This window comes from Theropithecus gelada, chromosome 12 (genome assembly GCF_003255815.1).
Source record: "Theropithecus gelada isolate Dixy chromosome 12, Tgel_1.0, whole genome shotgun sequence".
NCBI lineage: Eukaryota > Metazoa > Chordata > Mammalia > Primates > Cercopithecidae > Theropithecus > Theropithecus gelada.
Window position 1 is genome coordinate 84,517,550 of NC_037680.1, and position 13,416 is coordinate 84,530,965.

At 39.0% G+C, this 13,416-nt stretch overlaps 1 protein-coding gene across 3 annotated transcripts in view; it reads left to right on the plus strand.

The window, feature by feature from the left end:
• CCNYL1 (cyclin Y like 1) overlaps positions 1-13,416 on the plus strand; it is a 46,028-nt gene that overhangs the window by 19,592 nt on the left and 13,020 nt on the right. For 2 of the 3 annotated variants that reach the window (XM_025405517.1, XM_025405519.1), the window contains 4 exons: positions 5,183-5,283; positions 8,326-8,361; positions 11,909-11,960; positions 12,685-12,804. In XM_025405517.1, coding sequence (XP_025261302.1) covers positions 5,183-5,283; positions 8,326-8,361; positions 11,909-11,960; positions 12,685-12,804 — 309 coding nt within the window. The remainder of the gene's footprint in view (positions 1-5,182; positions 5,284-8,325; positions 8,362-11,908; positions 11,961-12,684; positions 12,805-13,416) is intronic. The other variant, XM_025405518.1, reaches the window with a different exon arrangement.

Genomic DNA, 13,416 nt, shown 5'->3' on the forward strand with positions numbered 1-13,416 from the left:
AACTCCCATGCATTCCTTTTTCCTATTGTTTTGCTCTCTCTTGTTGGAGGCTTCCCTCACATGTGTGATAGTCCCTGGCTTTCTCTAATTGCAAGCAGGACTTTTGTTAACTGATGGTTCTTACTGCAAGGACATTGGAGGCCAAGCCAGCCTTTAATTTAGGAGACCTCCGTCTGTTACCTGGTGGGTCTTATCTTATCTTTTCTCTTTTCTTATTTTTCTCCTTTCCCCTTTCCTTTTTCCTTTCCTTTCCTCCTTCCTTTCCCCTTTCTTTTCTCCTGTTCTGTCCTTTCCTTTGCTTTTCTTTCTGACAGAGTCTCATTCTGTCACCCAGGCTGGAGTGCAGTGGCGTGATCTCAGCGCCCTCTGCCAAGATGCAACCTCTTCCTCCTGGGTTCAAGCAATTCTTGTGCCTCAGTCTCTTGAGTGACAGAGATTACAGGTGTGTGCCACCACGCCCGGCTAATTTTTTTTTTTTTTTTAGTAGAGACAGGGTTTTGCCATGTTAGCCAAGCTGTTCTTGAACTCCTGGCCTCAAATTCACCCACCTCAGTCTCCCAAAGTGCTGGGATTACAGGTGTGAGCCGCTGTGCCCTGCTGGGTGCATCTTTTCTGAGACTGTTCAGTTTCTTCAGAGAAGACTCTCCCAGTTTTCTACCTGGGGAGTACAAGCATGGCTGCTCGTTTTCCAGAAGCAGAATTGGAAAAAGGGAGGTAGGGTTCTACTTCTCAGTGTGTAGTTTTTTTTCCCATTTCTCAGATTTCAGTCCTACTATTTCTGAGCCCAGACCTTATATATTCTTTATAAGATGGGAGGACAGGTGGACCTGGGACTCTAACTACATGTTTTCAACTGACCTTGCTGGTTTGGTTTTATGTTTCATTCTACCTTCCAAGGTGCCATGTGTCTTTGAGTTTGGAGCCTGCCTTGGGTTCTGCAAGACAAACTAACTTGATCCTGTTCCAGTCACTCTCTCTAGGCACAAAAGTTGTGCTTCCATATCAGTTACCACTCCATTGTCTTTTTCATCTTTCAAGATTTATTAAAAATCATCTGCTGTGGCCAGGTGTGGTGGCTCACGCCTGTAATCCCAGCACTTTGGGAGGCTGAGGCAGGCGGATCACTTGAGGCCAGGAGTTTGAGACCAGCCTGGCCAACATGGTGAAACTCCATCTCTACTAAAAATATAAAAATTAGCTGGGTGTGGTGGTGTGTGCCTGTAATCCCAGCTGCTCAGGAGGCTGAGGCAGGAGGATCGCTTGAACCTGGGAGGTGGAGGCTGCCGTAAGCCAAGATTGCACCACTGCACTCTAGCCTGGGCAACGGAGCAAGACTGTGTCTCAAAAATTAATTAATTAATTAATAAACTCTCAAAAATGAATAAATAAAATAAAATAGAAAAAGTTGCTGCTGTCATTCCTGTTGCCTGATCCTGTGTATGACCTTTATTTTATGTCTTTAATTCTAATGAAATTTCAGGAGAGCGAGGAAATACATTTATGGTCAACCTGCCATGTTTAACCCAAATTTAGAACCTTTATTTAAAGTGTAAATCTAAGTTTAAATTCAACATAATGATACTAATCCAGACATTTTTTAGTTATACCTATAATAAGCATATTATACTCTTCTACTAAGGGCTTAGGAATTGTATTCAAACTCTGCACCCTGCTATATTGTCCCATTACTGTGCAACATAGATGGAGGTGTTTTCATTAATGCACAAGATGTCAGAAATTTTTAAGTTAATTAAAAGTCATTCTTTTTTTTTTTTTTTTTTTCTTTCTGAGATGGAGTCTGTAGTAGCATTTACCTCTTATTTTAAATGGGTTAAAATAAGAGGCATTAGGCACAATGGGAAAAGTCAGTGGGTAGGGATAGGAGTTCAACAGGTAGTTTACCTTTAAGGTTTCAGTTGTGACTCAGTAGACTACTAAGTGTGATTATTTTATATCTTTGCTATTCTACCTTAAGTCTACTCAGTACCCCTTCCCTTTCTTGTTAAAGATTGTCATTTGTGCAGACTAAATGAAGATGAATGATATATTCTTTGTCCCTATTTTGTGACTACCTGAAATAACATCTGTAAACTTGCAGTAGTGTTTTGCTGTTTGGATTTTTTTTTTTAAAGTATTTATATTTTATATTATTATGTTTGCCGGTAGTTTGTTGAGGTTGTAAGTCAGCATTGGTAAGGCTTTAGCCTAAAATAAAGGAAATTGTTGAGTTTTCCCGCAAGATGATGGGGGAATTACCTGTTGCCAGCTATAATTGCTTTGCTCAGAAGCTTAATTCTGCCACCCTCTAGTCTCAAGAGATACAGGGATGCTCTTGATAACAAAAAATTTGGATAGTTGAAAGTTAGTGCTGTGTCTCATGCTACATATTGATTAGCAGAGAGGTTTCTTTTTTTTTTTAAAGACCAAGTCTCGCTCCATCACCCAGACTGGAGTGCAGTGGTGCGATCTTGGCTCACTACAACCTCCGCCTCCCAGGTTCAAGCCATTCTCCTGCCTCAGCCTCCCAAGTAGCTGGGATTATAGGAGCCCACCACTACACTTGGCTAATTTTTGTATTTTTAGTGGAGATAGGGTTTCTCCATGTTGGCCAGGCTGGTCTCGAGCTCCTGACCTCAGGTGATCCACCCTCCTTGGCCTCCCAAAGTGCTGGAATTACAGATGTGAGCCACCGTGCCCGGCCCCACCTTCCACTTTGAATGAAAGTATTTGAATGAGTCAATTGTTATTTTTTATACTGTATTTGTTTTTTGAGACAATAAAAGTATATACATTAACACACACAGTTAATGTAAACTATATACATTAAATATAATAGCTTAAACATGAGTTTAGATATAGTTGAAAACATTTCTAGCTTGAAGGAGAATTTGGTCCTTCAAATAGTAATATTTTTTAAAAATAGAATATCTGGGACTTTTTGTTAGTAAGAATTAAGTGACTGCAGTAAAAACATCTGAAACAAAATGGTGTTACACTGTATGGATATTTCTGATTATTGGCTACTGGCAATTTTTAAATGCATGCACTTTTAAAAGCAACAACTAGACCTTCTCCCTGCCCTGTCTTTATGTATATGTGTGGGATACTGATGAGAGAGTGTGACAACGTGGTAAAAATTATCATATTAATAGGAAGAAGGAAGGCTCATCTGAATTAGTCGTTTTTTTTTTTTTTTAAGTGTTAAAATTATTAGTATTCTGTGGTTTAAAAAAATGCTACTGTTACTTTCAGCTATTCCATGACTGGGATTTGGTTACTGACCTTATTTTTAAGGAAGAGAATTGTCTTAACATAGTTCAGGCTGTTTCAGTATTTGACTGTTGCACTCTTCCCAAATAAATGGATACTTCTAAAGTGTTTTAAAGATGGTTTATTTTTTAGAGGGCTCAAAAAGTTCATGGTCACCTCCTTGATACAACTGCAGATAAATTCTACTAATTTGTGTCTATAGTAGCATTTACCTTCCAAATTGTAACTGATTTAAATAATTTGTCGAACACTTGTTGAACTCCTAAATTTGTCCCCAATTCTGTGCTCAGCAGCCAGGGGTATGAGGAGGAAGAGTCCTTCCTTCCCTGGAGAAGCTTACCTTCTTTTTTTTTTTTTTTTTTTTTTTTTTGAGACGGAGTCCCACTCTGTCGCCCTGGCTGGAGTGCAGTGGCGCAATCATGGCTCACTGCAACCTCCGCCTCCCAGGTTCAAGCAATTCTCCTGCCTCAGTCTCCTGAGTAGCTGGGATTACAGGTGCGCACTACTGCGCCCAGCTAATTTTTGTATTTTTAGTAGAGATGGGGTTTCACCATCTTGGCCAGGCTGGTCTCGAACTCCTGACCTTGTGATCTGCCCGCATCAGTCTCCCAAAGTGCTAGGATTACAGGCATGAGCCACCACTCCCGGAGCAAGAAGCTTACTTTCTTTTTTTGAGACGGAGTCTCGCGCTGTGTCACCCAGGCTGGAGTGCAGTGGCGCGATCTCGGCTCACTGCAAGCTCCGCCTCCCAGGTTCACGCCATTCTCCTGCCTCAGCCTCCGAGTAGCTGGGACTACAGGCGCCCGCCACCACGCCCGGCTAGTTTTTTGTATTTTTAGTAGAGACGGGGTTTCACCATGTTAGCCAGGATGGTCTCGATCTCCTGACCTCATGATCCACCCGCCTCGGCCTCCCAAAGTGCTGGGATTACAGGCTTGAGCCACCGCGCCTGGCCAAGAAGCTTACTTTCTTATGAGGGGATACTCCACAAGCAATTGGTATCATATAACAAGTGGTGAATTAGATGGATGAATGTACCAAAAGGGAAATGTTTTTTGGTGTGGCTGCTGGCAAAGGGATCCCAGAAGGTAGATGGGGCTAGGCTTATTGGGATAAGGAGGAAGAACTAGGTATTCCAGGCAGAGCAGCATGAGTGAGGCAGGCAAGTGCCATGATGCCTGTCAAATAACTTACAGAATAAAATTAATAACATTTTGAAATGGAGAGTGTTCTCTGAGGTTCTCATTTGAGTAATGTAATGGCAGTTTTATTTAAATATGAAGTGAAAGGTAAATTCCTAAAGTTGTTTTTGTCATCTGTTTTTTGGAATATTAAAGTGATACTTTTTCTCCTCCATATAAGAAAACAGGCCCCCTCTCGCTGTGGGTGATGGAGCAGCCCTGGCAGACAGAGCCTCTGTGAAACACTTGTTTCTCATACTGTCTCCTGAACTAATACATTTAGTATTAGTAACTTAGTAAATGTAGTATTAGGCTTTCATTTACCGCAATAAAATGCTCTTATGCAAATATGATTTAAGACATTACATTTTACTGTAGTAAATGAATAATAGAAAATCTCAGCTGCTTTTTATTGCTTAAGAAAGAAACACAAATCTTATTGTAAACTTTTCCCATTAATTTATATAGGGAATGCATAACAGATGCTTGCCACGTTTGATTATAGGTATCACAAGAGCAGCATTTTATAACCCATTCCTCAAAACACTGTCTGTGGGAGAGCCTCCACTGGGTTTCCCATAGAGCTGCACATGATACCACACTCAAGTCAGTTCATGGAGTGTAAGAAATATCTTAATGCTTTATCATTTGACATTTTAACCAAGGAAAAAACCACACTTTTATAGGTTTAACTTACTGTGACATTTTCTTCTATTTCCCTTCCCCTTCAGGTATCTCCAGGGCAGCTTACTAAAAAGTATAGCTCATGCTCAACAATATTTCTAGATGACAGCACAGTCAGCCAGCCTAATCTTAGAACCACAGTAAAATGGTGAGTACAACTAGGCTGCCAAGGGCTAAGTGACAGACCCCCTTATATGCTAAAAGCATCCTCGCCATCCTCGGTAATTTCAGCCATTTGATTGTCCTTTTCAGCAATCAGTTTAAGAAATTGGTGTCAACTATATATTGATTTCAAGGACCTCAATATGAATTTTCATTTCCTGTTTTAATCTTAGGCTGCATGGTGGAAGGGAAAGCCAGTTAGTGAAGAAGCAATCCCAGAAAAGTGTAGCTATTTATTTAATGCATTTATGTTAAGACAGTGTTGAACATAATGTGAGAAGGAGAGGTGCTTTTTATTGGATGTTTCTGGAAAAACATTAGTTTGTTATGAGTTACAGGCCTAAAACAATGTGTACTGCTTTGGAAACTACTCTTGGAAGAAGGAACAGCTTGTCCTCTACTGGCACCACAGTGTATCTGCATTTAAATTTTCCCTGTCGTGCATGAGCACCTCTTGGGCACAATCTGAGATGCACTTTCAGAACACCCTAAGATGAACCTTTCAAGTTTATTTAAAAACTAACAACAACAACAAACAACTCCATTGGGGTTGTGAGGAAACTATTAACATCTCCTTCGATTATGAGCGTTGATTTTCAGAACACAGTTTGAGAAGTGCTACACTAGAATATTAATGTCCTTATTCCTAATTTTACTTTTCAGTCTAAAAACGTAACTAGCTTATAAACTTACTTGTTTCTAATGTACTAGCTTTTTTTTTTTTTAAGTTAATTCAATTGTCAGTAACTTCTACTTTAAAAGCAAAAAATTTACACTCATAATCATGTCACTTTCCTCTCTCCCTTATATAACAGTAGTTGAAATCGAATTGTGTTTCAGCACAAGCTGGACTCTGACTCTGTCTAAAGTCCTGAGCTTTGACACCTACTGAGTAATCATTGAATGTTTGTATTCAGCCAAGGTCCTAAATCCTTGAGTTAAAAAACCAGTCCACTTTGGCTAGAGTCCCTGGCTTCTTTTGAATTCAAAAGATTCTGATGTTTCTGTAAGATTCAAAGTAGTTTTAAAGATTAACTTTGCTCAAACAAGTATAAAAGATTTCATGCTTTTTTCCCCCCATTTTAGTCTTAATTTTTAGATGTCTACTTTGGGAAGTACAGGAAGTTTTAATTTGTTCTCAGTAAGTTTTAGAAATGGTCATTTGGTATATTTCACTATTGGTTAAATAAAGATTTCACTAGTAGGGCAAATTGACTTTTAGGAAAGATTTTGAAAAACATTTATCATGGCTTAATAGTGCATTATTCTCATGGGGTGGGTGAGCCATATCAGAATCACTTAAGCAACTTTTTTCAAAATGTATGTCTACAAACACATTCATCTCACCTCCACCTTCCCTTGATCTCTAGGCAGTCACAAGCCTTTTAGGAAAATGAAGAAGGCATGTGAGGCATAATTACACGGACAAGCACATCCCAGATGATTCTGATCTTAACCCTAACTCAGTCGTTCCCAAACTTTGCAGCACGTAGGAATCATCACCAGGGGAACTTTAAAAACAACCCTCAGGCTGGGCGTGGTGGCTCACACCTGTAATCCTAGCACTTTGGGAGGCCTAGGCGGGTAGATTGCCTGAGCTCAGGAGTTCAAGACCAGCCTGGGCAACACGGTGAAACCCCATCTCTACTAAAATACAAAAAAATTAGCCAGGCGTGGTGGCGTGCACCTGTAATCCCAGCTACTTGGGAGTCTGAGACAGGAGAATAGCTTGAATCCGGGAAGCGGAGGTTGCAGTGAGTCAAGATCATGCCATTTTACTCTAGCCTGGGCAACAGAGCGAGACTCCGTCTCAAAACAAAACACACAAAAAAACACCCCTCATATCCCAAGTCATACCCAATGCCAATTAAATCAGAATGTCTCAAGTTGGAAGTTAGGCAGTTTTTAAAGCTCCTCAGGTGATTGCAGTGTGCAGAAAGTTTGAGAACCACTGCTTAATTGAGTGTAGGAGGACGAACTCAATTCTATTTGGTGGGACCGTGGGCAAGTCAGTTTTAAGCCTTGGTTCCCATATCTGTAAACTGGGTGTTGGATTAAATGTCATGTAAGGTTCTGTGGTCCTTTTCAGCATGTAACTTGAAATTCTGTAATGTTAAAATCAATTTGGACATGAAACTGTTTGAAGCACTATAGAAGTATCCATCTTAGATGCTAATGTTACAGACTTTTTTAAAAAAGTGCTAACATTGTATAGACTTACTTTTAAAATTCAGATTTGCCTTCCCTCAATTATTTTGAGCCTCAGTTTAGAGACTGAGGGCAAATGGAAGCATATTGCTTACCTAAGACAACTCCTTGTTTCCTGATACACAACATCTGTGGGTAATTTAGGACTACAGTAACATATCTGAAAAGTCGTGTCTGTTCACTAATATTTAAACCAATGTGGAAGTACTTGCCATTAATATTACACTTTGTAGTTTTATGCTGCATTGTTAGCACTGCTTATTTCAGGATAGCTATACCTATCATTGGTTTTGTGTGCACTTATTTACTAATAAATTTTCTACTAATGATGCAGAATTGATCGTAAATGATTTTATTTGGTATAAAACACTTTTATTTAAGGGGAAATAATGAAAAATGGGTGAGTAGGTGATAGTTAATTAAATCAACTGAAATGCAGAGCCTAACAACTTAAAAAGCAAAAAATAAAAATAACCAAAAAACCAAACAGTTTAAATTTAAGTGTGTATACAAATAGGTAGAACTTGCATAAGATGAAAGGTTCTATGGGCAGAAGAGCAAATGGGGATATATGTAATTATTTATATGTTATAATAGTCAACAGAAACATGTATTTTAACAGCATGTTACTTAGCATTTTGGTTCTTGTATTTTTGCTGAAAGGAACTAAAACAAGGGGAAAGTACCTATATGGTACTGTTCTGAACTAGAGGATTTCAGGGCCACTAGGAGGTTCCTCCCTTCCCTCATTTAAAAAATGTCTTCAGGCCTAACAAATGTTTAAATCAGTTGTTAAAAATAATTTTTTTTCCTTTCACAGTGTGACCTTAGCAATATATTACCACATAAAGAACAGGTGAGCTCCTTTAAAACCTGTCTTGTTATTCCAGCTAATTACTTTGCATGATATCAGGTTCAGTATTAGGTCATAACTATAGACATCATAAGCTGTAGAGTGCTATTACAGTATTGAACTGAATCATTTGTGGTTTTTCTGGTCCCTAAGACAGTTTTAACTATTAAATTACTGAGGATCCCAAAGAGTAATTGTTTGTGTTGGTTATATTGATATTTATTATATTAGAAATTGAAATAGAGAATTTTTAAAAAAAAACCTATATTTAGTTTTGGTTTCTCAACCTTGGCACTGTTGATATTTTGAGCTAGATAAGTCTTTGTTTCGGGGACTGTCCTGTGCATTGTAGGATATTTAACAGCTGTCCCAGGTTGTGACAACAAAAATATAACCCCTGACTGAGAACAATATTGTTAACACAAATAATATTTTCTCATGAAAAATAACTCTCTTCAACAACAAAGTTGAGTGAAATGTGTGTCATGTATTTATATTTTTGCAACTCTGGTGTCCAGCTTAATAGAAAACAGCTGGATTCTCATCTCTGTCTTTGTAATTAGTTTTTTTTTTTAAATTTCAACTTTTATTTTAGATACAGTGAGTACATGTGTAGGTGTATTACATGGCTAATATTGCACCCTGGTAGTGAGCTGTAATTTGTTTTGAAGAAGTGATAAGAAGATGACCTAGCTTCTTGCAAATACATAGTTGGTAAAAGGTATATTTTTAAAGCTTTCAGATGGTTGTGGGTATTCTTTATTTTTTAATTTATTTTTATTTATTTGGTTTTTTTTTTTTTTTTTTGAGATGGAGTCTTGCTCTGTTGCCCAGGCTGGAGTGCAGTGGCGCGATCTCAGCTCACTGCAACCTCCACTTCCAGAGTTCAAGCGATTCTCCTGCCTCAGGCTCCCGTGTAGCTGGGGTTACAGGTGCATGCCACCATGCCTGGCTAATTTTTGCATTTTTAGTAGAGATGGTGTTGCGCCATGTTGACCAGGCTGGTCTTGAACTCCTGACCTCAGGTGATCCACCCGCCTCAGCCTCCCAAAGTGCTGGGATTACAAGCATGAGCCACCACACCTGGCCAGTATTCTTTAATACTACCCAACACTCCACAAGTGCTAGTTTCTTAAAATGGTTACAGTGGAATTTCATGTATCAATGAATTTTTTGTTAGTACTCACCCATCTGTCTTGTACAATAAATGTATCATTTCCCCTTACTTGCTTTTATAATATTATGCATTGGCTATATGGAAAATACTGGTTCACGTTTCTTTTTTCTTTTTTTGAGACAGAATCTCGTTCTGTCACCCAGGCTGGCGTGCAGTGGTGCAATGTCAGCTCACTGCAACCTCCGCCTCCTGGGTTCAAGCGATTCTCCTGTTTCAACCTCCTAAGTAGCGGAGATTACAGGTACACGCCACCACACCCAGCTAATTTTTTGTATTTTTAGTAGAGACAGGGTTTCACCATGTTGCCCAGGCTGGTCTTGAATTCCTGAGCTCAGGCAATCCGCATGCCTCAGCCTCCCAAAGTGCTGGGATTACAGGCGTGAGCCACCGCACCCAGCCTGGTTCATTTCTTGACAGTGTCAAAAACTCGCTTTTGTTAGTGTCCCCACCAATTGTATTAAAATATTTTTAAGTATTGAGAAGCTATTAAACTTACATAATAAGGTACAAGTTTCTCCAAATCCTGATTTTTAGTTTGAAAGCTTGAATTTTATCATATCATTGCAACAAATAGTGTTATTTTCTTGAAGTGACGGGCCCACTTCATTTTTAAAAATTATTTATTTATCTTTTGAGACTGAGTCTCACTCTGTTGCCCAGGCTGGAGTGCACTGGTGCCATCTTGGCTCACTGTAACCTCTGCCTTCCGGGTTCAAGTGATTCTCCTGCCTCAGCCTCCTGAGTAGCCGGGAGTATGGGTAACTGTCACGATGCCTGGCTAATTTTTGTATTTTTAGTAAAGTTGGGGGTTTCACCCTGTTGGGCAGGCTGGTCTCAAACTCCTGACCTCAACTGATCCACCTGCCTCGGCCTCCCAGAGTGCTGGGATTACAGGCATGAGCCACGACACCTGGCCACTTCTTTCATTTTTGAGAATGATAGTCGTATTTTCAAGTAAAAATGATATTCTATGGAAAAAAAGGCTTGTTTAGCTCACAATTAAATCACAAGTGCTTTTCCTTAACACAGCCATACCTTGTTATGCAGAATTACTTTATATCTACTTTCTGCTTACTCAGAATAGTAAAAAGAAAGGTCAATATTTAATAATACCATTAATTTTTACTGCTTCATCAAGGATATTCATAAGTGAAGCAGGTGTTTTTCTTGAACTGCAAGAGGCAGTAAAGAATAGAATGACTATTAGTATAATTTGGTAGCACTGCCTTGATTTCATGCTGAGAAGCCAGCAGTTTACCTACTTTCGCTGTTATACATTTATTACAAATGTCAAACAGTCAAAAAGCAAGCAATATCTTGTATTCTTTTTTTTTAGTATTCTTTTTTTTTAAATTATTTTTATTTCTAAATATTCAATCAGCTTTCTCAGGTTGAATAGTATTCTTTTTTTTTTTTTTGAGACGGAGTCTCGCTCAGTCGCCCAGGCTGGAGTGCAGTGGCCGGATCTCAGCTCACTGCAAGCTCCGCCTCCCGGGTTTACGCCATTCTCCTGCCTCAGCCTCCCAAGTAGCTGGGACTACAGGTGTCCGCCACCTCGCCCGGCTAGTTTTTTTATTTTTTTATTTTTTAGTAGAGACGGAGTTTCACTGTGTTAGCCAGGATGGTCTCGATCTCCTGACCTCATGATCCGCCCGTCTTGGCCTCCCAAAGTGCTGGGATTACAGGCTTGAGCCACCGCACCCGGCCAGAATAAGTATTCTTATAAGAACAGTTTTGACCTCAAGGACCTCTTAGAAAAGGATCTAGAGGGTCTCCAGAAGTCCACAGACCACACTTGGAGAACCACTGGTTTTATTAAATGAGCACAATGTATTAGTTTTATAAACTTGTAAAGATTATCAAAGGCTTGTCTCTTTTAAAGTAAAAAGGCAATACAGTTTTTAACTCATCAAACTACTTAAAATAAACAAATATATGTCAAGAATGTAATACAGAGAACTAGAGAGGAAAAGCCTGGGAAATCTGAATCTCATTCACAGTCATTAAAGTTCCGAAGATTTTATTGCCCACCACTACTGCTTTGTAAAATGTTCTTGAGTTCCAGTGAGGGGTTAGAAGAGTGAAAATACACTTTATTACCATTGCCTGTTAGGGAGGGCCAACACTTAAAGGCAATTCTGAATTGTCATTGTAGAAAAGACTTCACAGTACAGAACCTCATGTGCTGAGTAAAAACAGGTCAGGAAATCCTCTGAAGGCTGGGATCCAGGAGAAGAATTTGTACAACTGTTCGCTTTGGTGAAGCAAACACCAAAGCAAACAGGAGGCATCTCCTGCCACCCCCAGCAGACATTTTACTCAGTATTAACAGTTCCTGAATTAACTTCTTCAATGCATATTCTTATTTTATAGAGATGCAAATAGATCCTTGGATATTTTTGATGAGAGATCACATCCACTTACAGTAAGTGTCACTTTTTTTGAGGTAGTATTTTTCTCTCATAGAGTTATGTTTATTTCATGCTGATATTTATAAATAGTCCTAACAAATAAATGTGATCTCTATGAAGATTATTAGAAAACAATTTAAATTTAAATCAATTAAAATGGTGTGAACATTTAAGAATTCACTTCCTCAGGTATATGATAGCCGCTTGTGACTAATAACTATTGTATTGGACAATGAAGCCTTTGAGCCTTATGGTTACAGGAAACTAAAACTATTTTTTCAAAGTTTATTTAAGAGGATCATGACATGCCGCGATTAGTAAGACTTTCGAGCCTACAAGTAGTTTACATTTTGATAGAGTTCTGTGGAGGGAAAGTGGAAAGGAACATAAAAATTTTCTGAGTTGTGCCTGTATTTTTCCTTAATGATAAATGGTGATGAGTTTTGAATCATTATGATATTTTAAGATGCAATTGTTTATATTTTAAAAACTGAAAGTCATGTCACTCAACCAGAATTATTTTAAGGGGTACATGGGCTCAAACGTCAACACTGCTGGTCTTAAGAGTACTTAGGCTGACCGGGTGTAGTGGCTCACTTGAACCCGGGAGGTAGAGGTTGCAGTGAGCCAAGATCATGCCATTGCACTCCAGCCTGGGCAATAAGAGTGAAACTCCGTCTCAAAAAAAAATTTTTTTTTCTTCAGTGGATACTAACATTGCATCTTTTCTTCTTTCAGCGAGAAAAAGTTCCAGAGGAATACTTTAAGCATGATCCTGAGCACAAATTTATTTACAGATTTGTTCGTACTCTTTTTAGTGCTGCACAGCTAACAGCTGAATGTGCAATAGTAACTTTGGTAAGATATTTCTCATTTATAAAGCGTCTTTAGAAATTAGTCTTGTATACAGGGTATGGTCCTGTTTTTCAAATAAAAATAGGTTCCTGAAATTATCATCAGAACTTTTAAGAGAAACCTATCAAAGGAACGTAAATATGTACCTTCACATTTAATCATCATTATGGTTGAACATGTTTCCATTGCTTTTCTCATCACAGAACAGTTGCTCCAAAAGGCAGCCAGGGAGATTTCTGGTTTCTCCCCCTACCCATCAATGCACATGTACACATTCAGTGTGTACACATACAAGGCATGGTGGCAGGGCTGAGGGTTATGGAGAGTGGTAACAAAACCATGTGGTTCAGAGCCAGATACTGATTCCAGTGTAGGTCTAAGCCAAGTCCCAGGCCCTATTCCCCAGGTATTTCCGATGTGTGTTGTGATTGAGAACTATTGCTCTAAATTCTTTGTTCCTTGGATGATGGGTTTTAATCATCTCTGCCTACCTCTTGTGCCTGCTTGTGATGTTGCCCAGCAATATGGTACAAGTAATACTTGGACAAAGGCTTTGCTGATTAGCTTACTAAGCTATAACTGTGTCCTTAACTTTATGTCCTCCATACAGAATTC